The 21,667-nt window shown below is 42.1% G+C and overlaps 2 protein-coding genes across 2 annotated transcripts; both read left to right on the top strand.

The window, feature by feature from the left end:
* Positions 1-206: 206 nt before the first annotated feature.
* On the top strand, positions 207-7,996 carry LOC309578884 (acyl-coenzyme A synthetase ACSM4, mitochondrial-like; the record flags this gene model as incomplete). Its single annotated transcript, XM_082291820.1, has 13 exons — positions 207-407; positions 1,160-1,370; positions 1,819-2,026; positions 2,439-2,582; positions 3,003-3,159; positions 3,614-3,693; positions 4,383-4,506; positions 5,207-5,287; positions 5,425-5,526; positions 6,429-6,556; positions 6,658-6,757; positions 7,372-7,491; positions 7,900-7,996. The coding sequence occupies 13 exons, from the start codon at positions 207-209 to the stop codon at positions 7,984-7,986; spliced, it is 1,743 nt and encodes a 580-aa protein (XP_082147946.1). The 3' UTR covers positions 7,987-7,996.
* Positions 7,997-9,399: 1,403 nt separating this feature from the next.
* Positions 9,400-17,035, top strand: LOC309578885 (acyl-coenzyme A synthetase ACSM4, mitochondrial-like; the record flags this gene model as incomplete). Its single annotated transcript, XM_082291821.1, has 13 exons — positions 9,400-9,600; positions 10,055-10,265; positions 10,647-10,854; positions 10,970-11,113; positions 11,368-11,524; positions 12,171-12,250; positions 13,002-13,125; positions 13,638-13,718; positions 13,830-13,931; positions 14,287-14,414; positions 15,082-15,181; positions 16,001-16,120; positions 16,949-17,035. 13 exons carry the CDS (start codon positions 9,400-9,402, stop codon positions 17,033-17,035), a joined length of 1,743 nt encoding a protein of 580 aa, XP_082147947.1.
* Between the last annotated feature and the right edge of the window lie 4,632 nt (positions 17,036-21,667).

A 21,667-nucleotide genomic window follows, 5' to 3' on the forward strand; every position in this document is an offset into this window, starting at 1 on the left:
AAATACAGGAAACATGATATAAAATGAGGATGTGTGCAATCAACCTATTTATTCAAGCTGGTTTGCACTCATTTATCCAACATCACACATGAGACAGCATCCAATAACTGGATTGGTTTAAATGTGTTTTCTTTCATTCCAGGTGACTGATTCCTTAGGTGTGTACCTGATTCTTCCCCTCACTGTCTGATAAAACATCATTTATCATGAGAACATTTATTAAATCCTGGATTCCTCAGTGTTTGCGGATTCTCAGGTCACCTTGCAGATCATTCCATGGAAACAACAGGCTTCTTACATCTCAGATTGTTTCCTACTATGAATCTATAAACCAGTGTAAGAAGGAACTGCCAGAATATTTCAACTTTGCAAGTGATGTCTTAGATGAGTGGGCACAGCTGGAAAAGGTAGTATTTGTGTTTTACCTTATAGACATTGTGTTATTAACCCCAGCTGGCAACTAAGAACCACAGAGCCCCTGGATCTCACTCCCCAGTGGGATGGGGAGGAGAATCAGGAGAAAATAAAGGTAAAACCCAGGGGTTGAGGAAAGAACAGTTTAAGAATTGAAATATTATAATAATAATCATAGTAGCAATAGTAGTACTCACTGCCCATTGATCAATGCCCAGCCCATCCCCAAACACCTCCCAGCCAACTTCCCCCTAGGTTATAAACTGAGCAGGACCTTCTGTGGTCTGGAATATCCCTTTGGGCAGTTCAGGTCAGCTGTCCTGTCTAGGTGCTTCTTGTGCACATCCTTGCTGGCAGAGTGTGGGAAACTGGAAAGTCCTTGACTCAGAGTAAGCACTGCTTAGCAACAACTAAAGTATCAGTGTGTTATCAACATTATACTCATCCTAAATCCATAGACCACAGCACTTTACCAGAACTCAGTAAGAAAATTGACTCTATCCCAGTCAAAATGAGGACACAGTGGAACAAATCTCAGATGATACAAATCATTTTTCCTCATGGGTACTGGGCAGTATTAGCTGCAGAGTGGAAAGCACCATTTCATTTTGTTCATCAGAAATACATGTGTCACTCTGAGAGAATGATTGCCAGGGATGCTTTGCTTAGTCGGGAGTTATTTTGTATTGAAGTGAAATCTTTTAAGGTTTGTCTTCATGTTTTAATGTCTTCTGATGTGCTGCAGGATGGAAGAAAACCAGCAAATCCAGCTTTTTGGTGGGTCAGTGATGAGGGAGAGGAGGTGAAGTGGAGCTTTGAAGAGCTGGGCTCTCTCTCGAGGAAGGCAGCCAATGTCCTTTGTGAGGCCTGTGCTCTGCAGAGAGGAGACAGAGTTATGGCAGTTCTGCCTCGTGTTCCCGAGTGGTGGCTCCTGAACGTAGCCTGCATGCGAGCAGGTGAGCGACTCACCCACCCCTGGGGTGCAGAGACACAGCAAACAGAGCCTACAAGCCACATGTTAGATCAGTGTGAAGAAAATGCAAGCAGGGATATGTTGCTGTGACCTGCACAATTCAGCTTTTGCCTGAAGGGAGGATTGGCAGCACTCACCCAGGAACCACAGTGCCAGACAGGGTCCAGTCAAGAGGCATCCTCAGGTGAAGCCAGAGAGGCTCCAGTGGCTGCAGCCTGAGGCCAGGCTTGACCACATACATTGTAAGGGAGCTGAATGTATAATGGAGGAACTTACAGAATTAGTGTCATTAATAATTGAATATCTCTATTTTGCTCTGCTTTTAAGCTGCCAAACATCCATGATGGATCAAATCAGCATCCACAGAGAGACACGATCAGGTATTTTTGGGAAATGATGAGTTTCCTCAATTGCTTCTTGCTCTTTTCCAGGAATTGTCTTTATTCCAGGAACATCCCAATTAACGGCCAAAGACATCTCATACCGACTCCAGGCTTCAAAGGCCAAGTGCATCATTACCAGTGACACCCTGGCACCTGCACTGGAATCTGTCCTGCCTGGCAGCCAGTTCCTGAGAAGTAAACTCATTGTAGGCAGAGGGAGCAGGGCTGGGTGGCTGAACCTCAAAGAACTCCTTGCGTGAGTATCCAGCTCTTTCACCATCATCCCTGTGAGGTGAAGGGAGCTGTACCAGACAGGTGACATTGCTGAGTTTTGAGGTTCATTTTCAAAATACAGAGGACTTACCTTTCTCTGTCAACCTGCTGCATTGTGATTACACTGCATTAAGTACAGGTTCATCCAGCCCAGGTTTTGGGAGATAAGTTCAGATTTTTCAGCTTCTTCTTGCTCCTCAGCCTTATGATTCAGAGTGTACTTGTGACAGGCAGTGTGTTCGCTAACTCTTCCCTGTGATATGAAATGCAACTATTTCTTTAGTAAGATCATATAATTTGGGGCAACTTTCCTGTTGAACTCCTAAACAATAAAAATACTGATTCCCTGCTGGAAAACTGTGTGTACTGACCAGAATATACCATTTCCTCTGAAGGGTTGCATCTGCTGACCATGAATGTGTCAAGACGAGGAGTCACGAGCCAATGGTAGTGTATTTCACCAGTGGAACTACGGGCTTCCCAAAAATGGTGGTGCAGTCCCACAGCAGTTACGGGATTGGATTCACAATCTCTGGCAGGTATCACCTTGCAGTTCCTCCCAAGGTCCTCATTAAGTGACGTGATCACCATTAAATGGAACATGTGACCATAAAGCTCCAGTGAATGTGGGCAATTCGTGACTGTAGGATTTGCGCTTTCCTCATCTTTCCCCTCAGGGTGAAACCTGTGTTATTAAAAGCTTTGTGAAGGCCCAGTTGACCTCATCATGTGCAGAGTTGTGTCACTCACAGGCTGAAAGCAGAGGAACAATAAGGAAAGTGTCCCTACAGCTGCACCAGAGGAAGTCAAGTGCTTTCATGTTGGGCCAACCTGCCCTGAGAACCAAAGCAACCTTGGGTCATGTCATTGAATCTTAAAAGTTACAGTTCGGGTTAAATCTGTGGCTTGGTACTGATTTGCTTTCCCTGGAAATTTTTTCATCTCTGCTTCTTCATCAGGTATTGGATGAACTTGACTCCTTCAGACATAATGTGGAATACCTCGGATACTGGCTGGGCAAAATCAGCTTGGGGCAGTGTGTTTACACCATGGATCTGTGGATCCTGTGTCTTTGTACACAATATGCCACAGTTTAAACCAGAAGTTATTGCAGAGGTGAGTAATCCCCATATCCCAAGCAATCCAAAGGTACCAGAATGCCAATTCCTCTTTCCAGCTATATCTCAAAAACCAGTCAGCTGGACAATTCTCCTCAACGTTGGCCTCTTGTATGGGGTAGAGACCCTGAATTTCCCAAGAATAATATTGGAAAAGCTCTAGTCTAGTTCCCTATGACCAATTAGGCTTGAGCCTGGGATAAACCTTGGAAAGCACAAAGAAAATCAATTTGAACTACTGCTCCCAGTGGTCCTTCACTTATATGTGTGGCTTTTGTTGGACAGAAAGTTCCATATTTTCTACAGGAGTTGGACTGACTGGCACAGCATTTTTATGGTTTTCATCTTGCAGACATTTGAGCACATAAATTGTATTAATCACCTGGGCATTCACAAGGTCAGAGCCACCATCACACTTTCATTTCCAACAGAATAACTCCCTGTTTTTCTAGACTCTCTCCAGATATCCCATCACCACCTTCTGCACAGCTCCCACTGCCTTCTGCATGCTGGTCCAACACGATGTGAGCAGGTACTGCAGGGAGGGGAGGGGAGGGAGGCTGGGGCACAATGCTGGCACAGCCCTGGAGGTTTAGTTCCTCAGGTTCCTTAATTTCTTCTTCTGTTAAAGGCAATCTAATTGGCAAAACCAGCTCTCAGAAAAGAAGGCTGTGTTCTGAAAGGTGAGAATGACTAGGGCTAGCCCAGGTAGGCCACCTGGGCTTCAGGACTGGGTCTTTGAATAGACAGCACAGAGGGAAAAAAGGAGACATTTTTAAGTTGTCACTTCCTCTGAACTTTGGGTTCCCAGTTGAATTTAAATCAACTGGGCAGCATTGGATCAGGCAGCTACTGGAGTATGGTGGAGTTGTTCTCACATGCTTGGGAATGAAGGGAGCAGTTAGAGGAGCTTCACATCCTGAGAGTTATTTGGCAGCTGTTCTCCCCAGTTTGTTACTCTGTAAAATACCCAGCTTGTGAGAAGTGGTTTGCAGGGAGTTCTCACATCTTTGGTAAGGTACTTATTCTTGTCACATAGGTCTTTCAACCTGACAAAAGCCAACCCAGGTTTAGCAGAGCTCAGCCTCTCTGTACCTATTCAGCCTTACCTTCAGTTTTAGGGGTACTTACTTGGAAAGCCAAGGGAGGATGTTCAGTGAGGGCCATTCACTGCTCATTTTAGGGGCTAAGACAATTATTTCATTTTCTGTTCCTCTCAAGCTACAAGTTCCTGAGTCTGAAGCACTGTGTAACTGGAGGGGAAGCACTGAATCCCGAAGTGTTGGCAAAGTGGAAAATCCAGACAGGGCTGGATATCCATGAAGGTTATGGCCAGACCGAAACAGTACGTGTGCATTAATTCTTGCAATATACCCATTCAAAGGTAACAATACCAGAGCCACAATGTCCTTGATAAATCAATGGAAAAGGTGAGAATCACTTACATGATTAAAAATATAATACTTTGTATAATTATAGTTATATAGTTCCAGAATCAGCAATCTGCATATTTTGATGTTTTAGACCCCTGCAAAAACCATTCCAGAGACACTTCAGATCAAATAAGTTGTCATCTTTCCTTCAAAAGAAAATTTAAAAAATAATTTGCTCCAGCTATCAATTTGCCTTTCCAAGGTTTTAATGGCAAATATTAAACCAGCTCACATCCCAGACTTCTCTGTAAGTGAACATTAACAAAACTATTAAGGGTCAGATCTCAGGCCTTCTCTCATCTTGCTCTTGAAATGGTCCCAAATTAGTCGTCCCATTATTGAAGTAAGGGCTGTAATAATTTCCCATCTGCTGTCTTGCAGAGTCAAGTGTTTGCAGGAGAACCCACTGGCTCTGACTCAGCAAAACCAACCTCTCACAGGTCTGACCTGAAATGCCTCTCAATCCCTCTCTGATGTTCTCAAAAACCCCAGTGCAGGTCCTGATTCAGCCCTTGTCACAACAAAGTCATGGGAAGGTGCCTAATGCAAACAATAATAGCATTCACAAGATGTTGCAACAATTAAAAAAAAAACCAAAAATCTATTCTGCAGGTGGCAATCTGTGCCAATATGAAAGGAATGAAAATTAAACCTGGCTCTTTGGGAAAAGCTGTTCCCCCTTATGACGTGCAGGTACGTGGAAATGTGGCAGCTGTGGGCAGAAGAGTAAGGCAGGGCTGTCTGCAGCCCTTCTGTGCCCTGCACTGAGCTGGAGCAGATGCTCCTCTGGGCTGATCAAAGCACTGCTGCTGTGTCTGTCCTTGCTGCAGATCGTGGATGACCATGGGGCTGTTGTGCCTGCAGGAGAAGAGGGCACCATTGCTGTCCGAGTGCAACCCACACGACCCTTCTGTCTGTTCTCCCAGTACTTGGTGAGCCCGACCTGCTGTGCCTGTGTCTGCTGAGAGACCTGGGAGAGACCCAGGGCAAGGCTCTGCCAGGAGCAGAATTTCATGCAGGCTCCTCAGAAGGTCTCACTGGGTTGCTAGAGGACTTTGATCCTGGTCAGTGCATGGTGGTGCTGAGGTGCAGGACATTCTTAAGAAAACAGTGGAATTAACCTAAAGATATTCTCCCCTGCAGTTACACTCTCATATTGAACAAGCTTTAGGGGACCTATCCATGTTTTTAATCCTCTTTTGAACCCCCATAATATTGGGATATTTGTAGCATCATCAAACAACAACTTGTAAAATGTAATTGCTCACTATGTGATAAAAATCTTCTTTAGGTTCAATACTGTAATTTCAGGCTTTCACTGTCTTCTGTTGTCAGTGTTTTTTCTGTGTAACCAAGAGGTTTAACAGGATGTGGAGGTCCTATAGGTCAAGGCAAATAAAGAAGTTTTTTCTGCAGGTCACCTCATCTGAGTTTTGGTCCTGACAGTTAAGGGTAAAAAGTTACTTTTGATAGGAGGTTATTTTGGCAACCCCCTGCAATGATAAATCACTTCCCTGAACAGAATGGGTTACATATTTGCTGTGATGGATGGGCATTTTGATAGAGCACGACCTTTTCCCTCTAGAACAGAAATTTCTACATACACTCCTTAGTGTGTAGCTCTCTTTTCCACCTGTCACATACTTCAGCCATCAAACTGCTAATTAACACGGCTCTGGGTTTTTCACCGGGAAATATAAAACAGTATTGAACATACTCCTTTCAACAACACCTTAAAAACTTATTTTGATAATTTTTAGCACCACTGCAAAGTAAATGCGTTATGTCTCACTAAGAATCAGAAACTTCTCTTGAAATGTTTGGTTGTTGCCAGGACAATCCAGAGAAAACTGCTGCCTCTATGCGTGGAGATTTTTATGTCACGGGGGACAGAGGCGTTATGGATGAAGAGGGATACGTCTGGTTTGTTGGAAGAGCTGATGATATCATTAACTCTGCTGGGTAAGGCATCTGCTTCTAGATTTGCCTCATAAACCACAGCCTGCCAACACCAATGGACTGGCCCATGCTGCTGGGGCTGACCTCTGCTCGTGCTCTCCCAGGTACCGCATCGGCCCCTTTGAGGTGGAGAGTGCCTTGCTGCAGCACCCAGCAGTCTCCGAGGTGGCTGTTGTCAGCAGCCCCGACCCAGTTCGAGGGGAGGTAAAAGAAAATAGAGCAAAGATGTAGTAAGAAATGCCCTTTATTCTAAGCATCACTATCCCTGTATGTACTAGGCTTCCTTGGAATTCAGTATGTTGCAGATTTTTGAAAGTAAGTGGGCTAAAGTTTTTTCAATCCACATTTTAATAGATCTTAGAATATCAGAACTATTTCCTTGTTTGCAGGTTTTTATGTGGAAAAATCGTTTGGCTTTCCAGACTAATCATGACATGTTTTTCTCTAAGCAAGGAAATTTTGATTATTTCTTGTTTCATCCCTTAGTGCACTGCACCAATGACATCCAGAGTGTTTCATTTTTGTTTTATATTTTCGAACTTTGCAACATTTCTTTGAGAAACAGGGATGAGATTTTCAGCTTTGGTAGGATATAAAGTTAAGGGGAAAATAAAGATGGAAATACGGAAAACATCCTCTGCTCTATAATCAGTCCTTCATAGCACAGCATTCTGTAATAACCAGCCAAAGAAAAGAGAAATTAAAGAAAAAGACCCAATTTGGGCATCCTCAGTTTTGACACTCACTTTACATGACAAATGTACCCCTTTATTCCCACCTCTGGAAGTTAATGGAATCCCTTCCTTTTTGTGGCACAGGTGGTCAAAGCCTTCATTGTTTTAGCTCCTGCTTTTGTATCACATGATCCAGAAAAATTAACTGACGAGCTCCAGCAGCATGTCAAGAAGGTGACTGCACCTTACAAGTATCCAAGGAAGGTAAGTACAGCCCAAAACCACAGGTTCTCTAACTGGACCAGAAACTGAGCATTGTTTGCCCTGCCTCAGCTGCTTCTCGACTGCATTCTGACAAACACTCCAGGCAGAGGTAGATGGAATAGAAGCAGATGACAGGGTCTGTTGCAGCTGTAGCCTTGGGTTGGCTGTGTGTGCTAGAAAGGACCCAGAGGGAGGCAATGGTCATGAAATTGTACTTTATGAGTGTCCAGTCTTTCTTTCATGGAGTGCTGGGGTTTTCACAGCACCTCAAACAGGCAAGGCATTCAGGCAATATTTCATCATCCCAGCCCTGGTTGTGCAGCTTCCCATCCTTTCACCCCCAGCCATAATGAAAGCGTGTCTTTCCTTCAGCTGGGAATTTAACCAGAATTTATTTTTGCCTTTCAGGTGGAGTTTGTTCAGGGTCTGCCAAAGACAGCAACTGGGAAAATCCAGAGAAAGGTTCTAAGGAGCAAAGAGTGGGCAAGCATATAAAAGAGCAAGAGTGATCTGGAAGGCAAGGAGAGAAATATTCCCTCACCTGTACCAACCATAACACATCAAATATGGCATGTGTTTATGACCCAGAACTCTTGGAAACATTGGGAAAATCAATCTATGGCAGAAAAAGGATAAAACACTCATATGGTTTGAGGGTATGTGGTATTGGAACCATTTTTGCCATCGACCTACAAATTTTCAGGAAGAAGTGCAAGTAATTCAAAGTGTGGAATATGAGAAAGGACAGTCCCAAGTGCATACAAAGGTCAAATTTTTTTAACTGCAATTTGTATAAATGCTTTTCTTACCAAAAAAAAAAATAAAAGGTAACTACAACTCTTAGATACATACAAATAAATGAGAAATTAATAAAAATAGTCTTTGTCCTGTGGTGGGTATCAGCAGTGCATTGATCTATTCTTTTCAAAAACTACCACTGTAACATTCTCAAACTCTTTCAGAGTGGAAGGAAAAAGACATTTCTTTTTAATGCTTCTCTTCATCTTGATAAATTTGTGATCTACTTAAATGGCTAAAGTCGAGGCAAAAGAAGACCCAAGGTGCTTTAGGTTAACTGCAAATTATGCACAACTACCAGTGGTGTAAATGATTACAAGAAAAAGGTTATGCCACAGGAAGAGTTCTGCTCCTTGCTCTGTATTGTGCCACATTCTGTTCTCATCACTCCAGAAGAAGTGAGCAATAAAGCCAGAAGGGTTTCACTCCAAAACACTTCTGAAGGAGTGCCCAGCTTTCACATCTCCAGGGGACAGCTGATCTTTACAGGGCCTCGTATGGGAAACGTCCTGACAGGTGAGTGAAGTGAATGAAGAGGATCTCCCCCAGCAGCTCTCAGCCTCTCCTGCCCACAGCAGCCAGGTCAGGAAAATGAGGAGAAATGTCTCTATCAAATTCGGGGGCTACATGGTGAAGTGAAGGTTCTTGGGACTGATGTGGTGAATGGATCAGTCAGCAACTGCTGCAGCTAAAGCAATGAGATTCTTGCTGGAAGGAGTTTGGAAAAACCCAGAAAGAAAAAGGAATAGAGAATTAGGTACTGAATGTATGAAGCAGGAACGTTCTTCTAATGCAAACAATAACATCTGATGTTTTTGTGTTTTACTATGGAGGGTTGTAGGCAATTAATTTAAAAATTAAAAATTTTAGAAAGCAGGATAGGGAACTTAACATGTAATTAGCAGGTTAAAATCATCAGTCTGGCTCTGTCTAGCTTAAGTAACTTTAATGAAAAACTCATTAATTCATACCTAGATTATCTTTGGTTAATCTCAATATTATTTTTATTTTTTTGTTTGGTTTTTGTTGTTTGTTGTTGCAGGATTCATAGCAACAATTCTGCTGATTTTCTTATATTGTCTACAGCACCTACATACATAATCTTCTGCCATGAAGTTGTGGTTTAAATTACAGAGTCTAAAACTCTTGTGGACTCTGAAGCCTCCTAATAGGACTTTCCATGGACATCCCAGGCTGCTTTCCTCTGATGTACATTCCCAGTATGAGTCCATCAGACAGGGCAAACAGGAAATACCAAAGTACTTTAACTTTGCAAGTGATGTACTGGACAAGTGGTCTGAGATTGAAAAGGTAGGTGATCTTTTGTTGTGCCAATGAAATACTTTAATTTTAAATTTCATTTGGAATAAGTCAGGTTTTTTTCTTTATAAAAGCAACCAGCTGCCAAACCATATTTGCATTAGGAAATTATACAAAAGCTCATTCTTGCTTGCTTTATTTATTGTTATTTTGGAGGAGCACTAATGCACAGTGTAAGGCTTAAACTGAAATAGGATCCAGACTAGGACTTGGGTCTGGAGACAATTAGGCTGGTAAACATTTCAGGTTCAGAAAAGAAGAATCTATTGGGAATACTTGAGCTTGATGAATAGCAAATCTTGATCCTTTAAGGACAGGAGAAAAATAATTGCTTATATGCCAGTTGTCAAATACTCAGCTCTTCCATAATTTACAGATGTCTGTGCATTATTATTTCATGGTCTTTCAGAAGAAAATGTTTTGTGTTTGAATCCCTGTTTTTTAGGCTGGAAAGAGGCCATCAAACCCTGCTTTCTGGTGGATAAATGGCAAAGGAGAAGAAGTGAAGTGGAGCTTTGAGGAGCTGGGGTTCCTGTCCCGCAAAGTGGCCAATGTGCTGACTAAAGACTGTGGACTGCAGAAGGGGGACAGGCTTATCCTGGTCCTACCACGAATTCCAGAATGGTGGCTGGTCAAAGTGGCTTGCATGCGAGCAGGTCAGTGAGGTAAAATGATCATTGCAAATTGGCTGAGAGGATCAAGAGTGGATATGGTTTATCAAGGAAAAATGGTGTAACAACCCAGTGAGTGGCCTAGCCCCCAGGCAGTCCCTAGGGGCTGTGGGAGACAGAGCTTGTGCAGCAGACAAGGGGATTCCAGAAGGCTTGGAAGAGCCATGGGAGTCACCAGACAGGTCCACATTTCACTCCTGACAGGAGAGCACGGTCATCTGCATTAATCTGATATAACTGTTTGGCTGGGGAATACCAGGGCAAATCCATATCCGAGGTCAGTTTGGGAGTAGTTAATTTAGGTTCTTAGAAAAGAATCAGATGCAGGAAAAATGCCAACACAAACTAACTTCATCACTCTTCCAGGAATTGTCGTAATTCCAGGAACATCCCAGTTATCAGCCAAAGACATACTGTACCGACTCCAGGCATCAAAGGCCACGTGCCTCATTACCACTGACAAACTGGCTCCTGCAGTGGACTCGGTGGCATCCCAGTGCCAGCTCCTGAAAACCAAGCTAATGGTGTCCAAAAGCAGCAGGGAGGGATGGCTGAACTTCACTGAGATGTACCAGTGAGTGTGACTTAGTGCCACTGCAGTCACGAGGACAAAGCAGACCTGTTCCCACAAGCACTCATTGACACCAACTACAACCACTGAAGTCATAATTGCATTCTCCTTTTTACAGAAAACAATCTGCTGACCATGACTGCATCAAAACCAGGGTTGAAGACCCAATGATTATCTTCTTTACCAGTGGAACCACAGGTTCTCCAAAGATGACTCAACATTCCCAGGGTAGTCTTGGTTTCAGACCCCTTTTAAGTGAAAGGTACGAAAGACTTAAACCTGCTTGAACATAAGATAATTGAAGTTGCACAGCAGAACTATTGTAAAACATTTCTGAATAAGAAATACCAGTGTACATCCCCAGTCCTTCTCCCTTTGAAATCAGAGTAAAAACCCCATCAAATTTCTAGGAATTAGGATCATCCCCAGTGTCCCCATCTTCCAGTTAATAACTCTTATTCTCTTTCTGGGTATTTTTCAGTATCTTTTCATCATTTTTTTTGTCTGTTCTATCAGGTACTGGTTGGATTTGACTCCCTCTGACATGATATGGAACACAGCAGACACAGGATGGATACTAACTTCAGTAGCATCTTTTTTTGATCCCTGGGTTTTTGGATCATGCATCTTTATACATCACCTACCACAGACTGAATCAGCAGTCATCCTAAATGTAAGGGAAAAACTCGTGGAAACGTATTCATCTGCAGAAAGGGTGCCAAAACCAATTCTTGACAGCATCCACAGATTTCATGAGGGTTGTGTTTATAGCAGTGTTTGAGATGCTGTATTTCTTGAGTAAAGCCCCTGCTCTCATTTTTAATGTATCCAGAAGGGGACAAACATGCAATCCATTCATACATTTTGCTCATAGCTGGTGAGCACGTGAATGGAAATCATCCAAAAGCAGCACTAATTGCCAGCCATTCATTCTAGTGACTGTGGAAGCAGTATCAGTTGATACTAATGTAGAAAACGAGGTGTATCTCTGCCCACACTGGCCAAGATTAAAGTGAAAACTTCCCCATGATGTAGGCAGAGATATCCTTTTTCTGGCCATGCCCCAAGCTGTGGGGTCCTGGTGTCAGGTAGATGTGTTAGCATGGGATTTATCCAATCAAATATTCAAACTTGTATACAAATATACAATATACAATATTGCACCAGCTGCAGGAGGGTTCCTCACCCAACAGAGGGTGTGGTGCTTTCACACAGGGGGCAAATGTACTTCTCCTTTCTGTGTCACCTGTTTACTGCACATTCCCAAGGCAGTTTCTTGTCTGAGCTTCACAGGTCCATCTTGTTGTTTAACCCTCTAGACTCTCTGCAGATTCCCAATTGATGCCCTGGTCGGTGCTCCAACATTGTTCCGCATGCTGGTGCAAAATGATCTCTCCAAGTACGTCAAGAAATTATTTACTTCTGTTTAATTTACCCTAACTGAACTTCAGTCATCTCCCATATCTAACTGCTTGACCCAAAATAGGGCAATAATTTAGTTTAAAATATCCTTCATGAGAAGACCATCAAGCAAAATTTGAGTTTTGCTGAGTTTTTTGATCAAACAGAGAAACTTGATGTTTTCCCTCAGAAATTTGAGAGTTTTGCTACTGAACTTGTGAGTATGAAACTGAGAATCTGTTAAATACTTTGTCATAATTTTTGTTTACCACATTAATTGTCCACACTTTGGGAAGGGCTTCATCCTAGAAAGTGCATGTCAGCATAACTGTGAGGGAACTATTTGTTGTGGCAGTTGTACCTCACCCCCATCTCCAATTCTCACTGCCTGCCATTGTTCCTTCCTTCCCTCTTGAACTTTCTCACTTGGCCTGTTGCAGAGGGTCAGCAACCAGGGCCCTGGCTCAGCAGATCAGTACTTGGTTATTTATAATCTCAGCTGACTTCAGCAAAAATTTTATTTTTCACATGTTTAACCCTGACTGCTACTACTCATAGGTAGAGTGTTGAGCACAGACCGATATTGCTGCTGTATGGGGAGCAGAAGGATCAGGGATCCCCTGATTTCCCCACCTCATGGCACTAACCCTCTCAGCAAACAGCTCTCCCATGGTCTTTACCCTTGCCTGCTCCTGCTCTCACCCTAAAGACTTAAGTATTGCCTTTCTTGTTTTCAACTCCCCTTGAAGATACAAATTCATGAGCCTGAAGTACTGCGTGAGTGGAGGGGAACCGCTCAACCCTGAAGTCATGGAGCAGTGGAAGAGCCAGACAGGGCTGGACATCCACGAAGTGTATGGCCAGACTGAAACGGTACATCTGTAGGGTCCATAGCCTATTCTGTCTTTGGAATTCCTTTTTGCTGCAAGGTTTGTTCTGTAGGAACACAGCCTGTTTCCTCCCTCACATTTCTGTGAATGTTTCAGTAATCCCCTTCCCTGGTAACCTCTGCAAGAACTCCCTCTCACAGCTCTCCTCACAGAACCTGCCAGAAACACGGGGCTTTGGGAGGGAATGTGCTGTAATATCTCCACAAATGTCCTTAAGCTAATTCCAAGTAACAGTGGCAGCCAAGAGGGCAGAGTTTGAATCTAAGGGAAGAAGACTAGTTAGTAGAGGACATTAATTTTCCACAGATAATGGAACAGGATTCTTTTAGGGAGTTTTATCATTTTGCTTATCTGTAGTATCCAGCACTGACATATAGGATCCTATGAACCTTAATTCCTTACTTTGGAATTAGTCTAGAAACTACATTTAATGAATTGAGTGTGAATGTGATGATTTTCTACTGCAAAACTTTGGTTTGATTTTGATTTTTGCAGGGAATAATCTGCTGTGGTTTTAAAGGAATGAAGATTAAACCTGGATCAATGGGGAAGGCAGCTCCCCTTTATGATGTTCAGGTTTGTTGACTGCTCTTTAGATTCTGTCATAGGGGATTATTTGTTTGGTTGGATTTGCGTTTGGAGTTTGCTTTTCCATTGGACTAAAATAAGAGCTGTTTTTCATTCCAGATCGTAGACAAAAATGCCAATATCCTGCCTCCAGGACAACAGGGGGAAATTGCTGTCAGAAGCAAACCTATAAGGCCACTCGGTTTTTTCTCTGAATATTTAGTAAGAACTTTATTTTATTCCTCACCACCACTACCAATCTCCCCAAAATCTCTCCAATTGCATAGTGGTCCAAAATGTTGAACATTTTTCACCCTTTTATTATTTATTACCAGAGTAATTTGTTTATTTGGATTGGTAGATGTTAGAAAAGGAAAGAAAATAATTTAAGATCAATTTAAATTCTTTCTTAAAGAATAGAAATTGTTTTAAACCTATTTTATTGTATTTTCTAGCAATATCAACATCCTTGATTGAAAAATTAAGTTCCAGTGCATTTGATGTTATGGGTGTTACAGCACAATGTTCAGTCAATGCCTGTTTAAAATCTAAACTGCTGCTTGTAAACCACTTTAAGGATAACCCCAAGAAAACTGCAGAAAGCGAACGTGGGGATTTTTATGTCACTGGGGACAGAGGGACTATGGATGAAGATGGATATTTCCAGTTTATTGGCAGAGACGATGACATCATCATTTCTTCAGGGTCAGTCTGCACACACCCATTCTAAATCTGCCTTTGTATAGTCTTGAATGTCCTGGTGAGCTTCTGACATCAGAGTGCTGTGATAGGAATCTTTTGACCTCTTGACTTTGGAATACTTGCTGTCATTATCAGCTTTTCACAGACCCACAGTATGATGATCATCTTGGTGATGATGCTGCATCCATTTCCCCTGCAACCTCTCATGTGTTTCAACAAAGAATCAAGAGTCCATCTGGCAAAGGAGGGATGTTTATCTAGTTTATTTTCTGACTAAAATTGAAGGACTCTCTATTGAATTCAAAGAGCTTTTGAAACAATTTATTTTTAACATGTTGAAATGGAAGATTTGTACGATGTGATATCATAATGTGGCACCAGGTGCTGCTGCTATTGCAGTGGGATGGAGCTCCAGAGTAAGAGCCCCAAGGAGAGAGGACAGATGGAGAAGGATGCACAGCCCCAGCAGTCCTCTGCCACAGGAGCACCATGAAATGCTGCTGCTTCTAACCCAGCCAGCTTTCCCTTTTTGCCTAAAGCTTCCATAGTTGGTTGTCAATTTGTTCTGGCTTGGCTTTTTTCTTCAACATGACAATTAAAAAACATTTGGTACTGGTTATTCCAGATAAAAAATAAGAGACAAATCTCATTTTTATTTTTGCTTGCCTAGGTATCGCATCGGGCCATTTGAAGTAGAGAGTGCCCTGATAGAGCACCCAGCTGTGGTAGAAACAGCTGTTGTCAGCAGCCCAGACCCCCTCAGAGGAGAGGTAACAATTCTGAACAGAGGGGGAGAAGCAATGCATTTGTCCAAATACATAATGATATCAAGAGTTTTCTACTTAACTGAATAACGTACTCTAAGGCAATAACATCATCTTAGAATCATGGAATCGTTTAGGCTGGAAAAGACCCTTGAGATCATTGAGTCCAACCATGAAACCAGCACTGTCAGGTGCACAAACAAACCTAAGCACCACATCTACTTCCATCATGGATAATCCCAGTGGGGCTGACAAGCAAAATCCCTTCCCAGTTACGTGCCTTTGCTCTTCTGAGTTTCTTTTCATCCCCAGGTCTCCTCTGTGGAGAGCATTACTGTGATGTTTACTTTGCCCTTGTTCTTGAGTATTTGTCTATTCACTGAAATTGTCATTTATGACTCTTGGTGCAGCCAAAGTTGTGCTGTACCTGCCCAAGCATTAGACATGGGCTGCAGGTGTGGTGGAAGCACAGTCCTGTGCTGGGATAACAGGGCTTACTGTCCTCAGCATGAACTTCAGAGAGAAACAAAATGTCCCTTAGCTTCAGGGACAACTCCAGAGACACCTTTTATTGTCCCCTTCCTCTTGACTGCCGCTGAGAAAAAAGGGCAAAGGCTCTTATTTGTAATGAGGGCACAAACCCCATGCTTTAAACTTTCCCTTCTGCACATACACATGCAGAAGTTGTGTCCTTTCTTACCATGTGCTGGTTTCTGTGTTCCTCCTGACCGTGGTGACTCTGGGCAGCTCTGCTCGCTGGTAACCTGAACGTCAGCCCTTAAAAACAGATGGTGTCAGATTGCTTTTGTTGATTTTACCTTGCAGGTTGTGAAAGCATTTGTGGTTCTGTCTCCAACCTTTTCATCCACTGACCTGAAGAGCTTAACTCGTGACTTGCAGGACCATGTCAAGAAAACTACTGCTCCATATAAATACCCTAGAAAGGTAAATACTTCTGAGGAGAAACTTTAAAACAGAGCACCCTTCCATAAGTCTCAGGAGAATTACCATTTAGATTTTCATGATTCACTTGAAAGAGACAGCAGTGAAGATTCATCTAGAGCACTGACTCCAGAATACCATTAACAATAACTTCCTAAATAACATTAGTTTACATTGGTTTTCATGCATTTGCACAAAGTACTTGTTAAAATTTCTCAAAATTTTCTAGGTTTTATATATCCCAGTTAGATCTCCATATTCTAAGTCAGACTCACAATCCTAATTCTCTGGTTTGTATTTAACCTTCAAACAAGCAGTTGCCAGTGCCTTTAGGGTAGCACATGACTGAACCTGAATAAGTTTTTGACTACTGATCATCACAACTAACAAATAGACACAAGCCCAAGAGGATACACTTGGTGTTTCTCAGTAATCCCAGCACCACAGGAAAAGAGCTACTGCAGTGCCTTAGCTCACAGAACTCTCAGAACTAAGAACCATTGACGACTTTGGGGCTGTAACATCCTTTTTTTCTTCTTTTTGTCATTCATCTCAGACCTCTGATACCATGCAGGCATTCACCCTTCTGCTGTGGTTACTGTACTCATCTTGGTGAGCTGAGAGGCAGCTGTAGAGATGTTTGGCCATCCAGGCAGCCAAAGAGAAGGTTTCACAAGGGGCACAATGTGCTGCTTTGGTGTGGCTTGGATCTGGGGCAGGCAGCTCTTACTGATGGGAGTCCTCTCCATTTTCCACATGTGCTGAGAGCGAGTCTTGGAAAACCAGCTCTGTAGAACATGCTGCATTGCTTTCTCTCTTTATTTCATCCAGGTGGAATTTGTCAAAGAGCTGCCAAAGACAGTGACTGGGAAGATCAAGAGGAATGAACTAAGAGACAAAGAGTGGGGACGGATATAGCATTGTTTGGAATTTAACAAAACTTCTTTCATTCCATTAGCACTATATAAATTTCACTACTATAACTGCCCTCATTCTGAGATCTCTTTTTGTTAAATGCTTGAGCATCAAAAACTACAGGTAACATCAAGATGTGATATTTGTGCCTGCTTGCAGAGTTTCCAATGCCAGTACTTGACTGAATTGTATTATTCTGGGTGAAAAATAAAATTTTTAATAGACAACTTCAATAGCCTTTCCCTTTGAGACCTCCTCACCATCCCTCTTAGAGCCCAGCTTCTATTTGATGTTATTCTCAAGAGACAACAGGAAAGATAACGCCCCCATCTGAAAAGGTATTCTATGTCACACATATTTTGATTCACTATTTCCTGAGGGTTTACCCTGACATCCAAAGCTTATGGAAAGGACATGGGGACTGGTATGGTCGCTATATGGGTTCCAAAAATGCAACATTATGAAAAGGTTGCAAAAGAACATTTTTTTCTGGTTTTGGATAGTGACAGTAAAAGTCCTGAAAAAGCATTGTTACAGATGGGGGATTAGCAGTTTTATTGGATAGATTCAAAATCCACGGTTTTGGTGGTGGGATGAGAACCACGTGTAGGTGTCCTTTCTTTTGAAAGCATCTTGTCTCTTCCAAGCACTAGCCAGGAGTGGAATTCTCAATGCAAGGTTGGAAGTATTTGGCATGTTTTTAAACTGTGAGGTATGTTATTGTGGACAATATAAGACTACTGACTTGCACAAGTAATATGTATTTATACCGAAAACTATTCTGAAGTAGATATGAACATAAGATCCCATCTTTTGCTTTTAAAATCCCTCTGAGGTAAATGAAATGAGAATTATGTTCAGTATGTGAGAAATAATCCTTTTACAGATGATGCTGTCATGCATCATGAGAAACAAGTAAGTTGTAGAAATTCACAGTACCTGCTTAATGTTGCACATACCCATACATACAGTGTGTATAAATATATGCTTTGTGTATGCATTTGGTACATAAAATTGCTCTGCTTGCATTAGTAAGAAAGTTAATATTTAGTTTTACGTCTTGAAATGCTTAATACATTTCCAGAATGGGTTTGGAACTTGGTCCTGCAGATTTTCTGGATTGTGATTTTTGTGACTTTGCGTGTGTTAGTTTAGCCAGTCCATTGAGCAGGAGCCTTTTATAAGTAATCTACAACTTCATCTCCTTTCCCACAATACCAAAAGTTGGAATCAAGCTTTAATGAAAAACAGAGCAGCCTTTAGGTGAGTTTGGGTTTAGTTATTCAAAAGGTTCAGATTGTTGATATAAAACCAACTCTTCTGCTAATACTTGATCTGGGTCTAAATAGCCATCCTGTAAGAATGAAAGACTAACACAATTTACAAATGAAATGTATGTAAGCTTATCTGTTTGAAAAGGGTTTGTTATTGAAAAGATCAGTAAGAGAAGAGGTAATTTGCCAAGTTTGGCCATCACACTCAGGTGACATTTAAGATGCAGACCAGAACTCATCATCGCTTGCCTGAGCTTCCGTCAGCTGTGGCAGAGCAACAGAGCTCAGCAGCTGCTCATTTCTTAATGGGTTCCTTTACAGTCCTTAAAATCCAAAATACAGTTATCTTCAAACACAGTCTCACAGGTTTCTAGTGAGTGTAGAAAATTAAATCCCCCATGAGAGCAAGTAGTTTGTTTAATGTGATTCTTCTGGAAGAAAAGTGAACAAAATAAGGTTGTGCTCAAGTCTGGCTGCAGCAGGGTTTTAAACTTCCCTTTTCTTGTATTACAGCTTTGTTCTGAAAGATTAACTTTTCTCTCCTTCATTCAGTCAGAACAGAGGGAAAACATGTTGAATATTTTAAATGTAATGCAAATTTTGGAACAGACAAACAAGAAATTGGATTAGGTCTTAAAGAGCAATCAAAAAAAAAGTTGAAAAATGTAATCTGGTCACAATTTCAGCCTCTGATTCTTTTAAGGACGTTCAGATTTCAAGTGTGAGTACTTTTTGGAAAAGTAATCCACTTTGAAGTGCAGTAATCAGATTTTTAATGTAATCCATTTATTCCATGTAAGTAATACATTTTTAAATATAATCTAATTATGAACTTTGAAACTAATTGATTTTAAAGCAAATATAAAAGTATAACCCTGTAACAGGTTCCTAGGTTTTGCTACTGGTCTGTGCTGGGCTTTAAACAGACCTGGTTAGATTTTTCCCTGAGCCCTGGTAGTGGCACCGACTGCTCATTGCAGCAGGGAAGGGCTTGCTCAGGAGGTTTTCTCTCTGCTGCATCACCGACAGCTCAGTCTGCACATTGGGCCAGCCAGACTTGCCAACGTGTTCTTGCAGTTCTGCAGTGGTACAAAACCTGAACCTGACCAGGAAAAAAAGGAAGAAACAAACTGGTGAGTCAAAACATTTCTGTTGGATGTGTGGGCAGGAGCCCTGCTCTGCCTCACTGCCCAGGGTTTCCAGAAGCCACACAAAGCCCCTCAGCTGCTCCCTTTGAAGTCGAGGTTGTGCTCAGTTTCAGTGGTGGGTGTTTGTCCTGCACTAGTGACTTGAGGAATTATTGAGTCAACCAACTGATATTCCCTGTTTCTCTAAAACAGAGCTTGTTCCTTTTGTTGGGCACTGGGAGTGATGTGCTGCCTGCCAGCTAAATCCTAAAAAGAGCCCACAGCTTTTAAATTTGCAGGCTTGCCACAGAAAAGGAGCACAGCTTGGAACGAAACTAAGTGTTGTTATTCCTCTGTACAGAGAAGTTGGAGTTTGTTCAATAACTCTCAAAGATGATCCCTGGGAACACTCAAAGGAAGAAACAGAAACACAGAGTGGTGCTCTGTGCTCTTCACTGCTCCTCACCAGAACATGCTCATCCTGGACTTTTGTGTATTCCAGCATCCTGTTCCCTGTCACTCTTAAGAGAACAACCTTTTGAATAACAGTGGAAGATACACATTGCTCTTCTGCTGCTTTGGAATATTTCTAAAGCAATATGTTCTCTATAACTTCAAATTGATGGGAGAAAAGGTTTTTGAAAATAGTGATAGAAGAGGGAAAAATGGACTGGCCCTTATTTTTGTATCTGCAGTGCTGTCACTGAAAGCCATGATATACATAACTCTGTGCCAAATATTATTTTGTGAGAATGTTTTTTAATCATTGTTGGTGATCAGACTTCCAGCTCTGGCCAGTACTGGGTTGCACAGAGTTTCAGGATTAAATATAATCAAGGATTTCCTGGACTGAGGTGTCAGTTCAGACTGTGAGATATTTCCATAACAGTCAATCTGTTAGGTGGTTATGGGCGCAGCAGAGGTTTAGATCATCCCTGCTAGGTCACATCTCACATTTCTTGTTACCTCTCTATAGCCCTTGCACTTCACACAGTGCTGCTACAGCACTTGATTCAGAAGATATAAGTAGCAGTTGAACTCTGTGACCAAGGCTGTATTTAATAGGAGCACAAAAACACCAGTGAACCGAAGAAAAAGAAAAAGCACGGGGCTATTTACCTTGGATTTTCCTGGTCCTGCTGTAAACCCACTGTGCACTACCCATAAACACTTCTGCTGGTGGCAGGAGTCTGGGAAAACAGCAAATGTGCTGTGCAGTAAAGCTGTTGATGACCTTTCAGGTATCTAATTGTTATTAACTAGCTAATGAACACAAGTCCTGGGCGAGGCTGTGCCAGGAGAGTTCTGCAGGTGCATCTCACCTCCTTCACACCCTTAGGCTCTGAAATGGATATTCCTTTGCTTTCCAGCTACAAAGCTCATATTGTCTGAGGTCAAAAACAGAGAGAAAACAAATGCACAAAACGCTGTGTCTATACATTAATCTAAATGGATCTGAGCTTGCACTACTGAAACCAGAGGATAGTTGAGAATTTCTTTCTTTAGGAGCAGAAATGGAAAAGATGTAATTAAATGGAGCTTTGAAGAGCTGGGTTTCGTGTCCCAAAAAGCAGCCACTGTGCTCTTTGGGCCGTGCAGTCTGCAAAGAGGACAGAGAGTTTTAGGGATTCCACCTCGAATCCCAGAGTGGTGGCTGCTGAGCGTGGCTTGTATTCAAACAGGTGAACTCCTAATGGTCTGTGGATCATTTATTAGCTTCTCTGCCAGAAGTTAACAACTCATTTAACAGTTGTATTTCTTATTCGACTTCCTTGCTTGAACATTTGACAATCAAAGGGGTGGCTGGGGTAATCTCTTACAACTGATGTAATTACCTTCATCGTTTTTCTTTCAGTGGCTTGTGCTAAATCAGTTTAACTGCGACAGACTCAGGCTAAAGCTGCTAGTGTTTTCTGCCTCAAAGTTACACATTCTACTTTCCTTGTGCCTGCAGCAAAGGACCTCATAGAAACAGAAGCTATTTTGCACTTCAAGTCTGCACATCTCTATTCAAGTTCAGATGTGTGAGACTTGGTTTACCACCTTCTCATTTCTGGATTGAATGGTGCTGGCATTCAACAATCAGGAAAAGCTGTGAAGTGATCAGGACCGAAAGGGAAAAATACTTAACAAATTTCCAATTTTATTACACTTTCAGGTGTAATCACCATCCCAGGGACAACACAACTGACAGCACCAAACACTGGCTATCGATTGCTGTCTTCAAAGGCCAG

Source organism: Coloeus monedula (genome assembly GCF_965178545.1).
Source record: "Coloeus monedula genome assembly, chromosome: 16".
Lineage (NCBI taxonomy): Eukaryota > Metazoa > Chordata > Aves > Passeriformes > Corvidae > Coloeus > Coloeus monedula.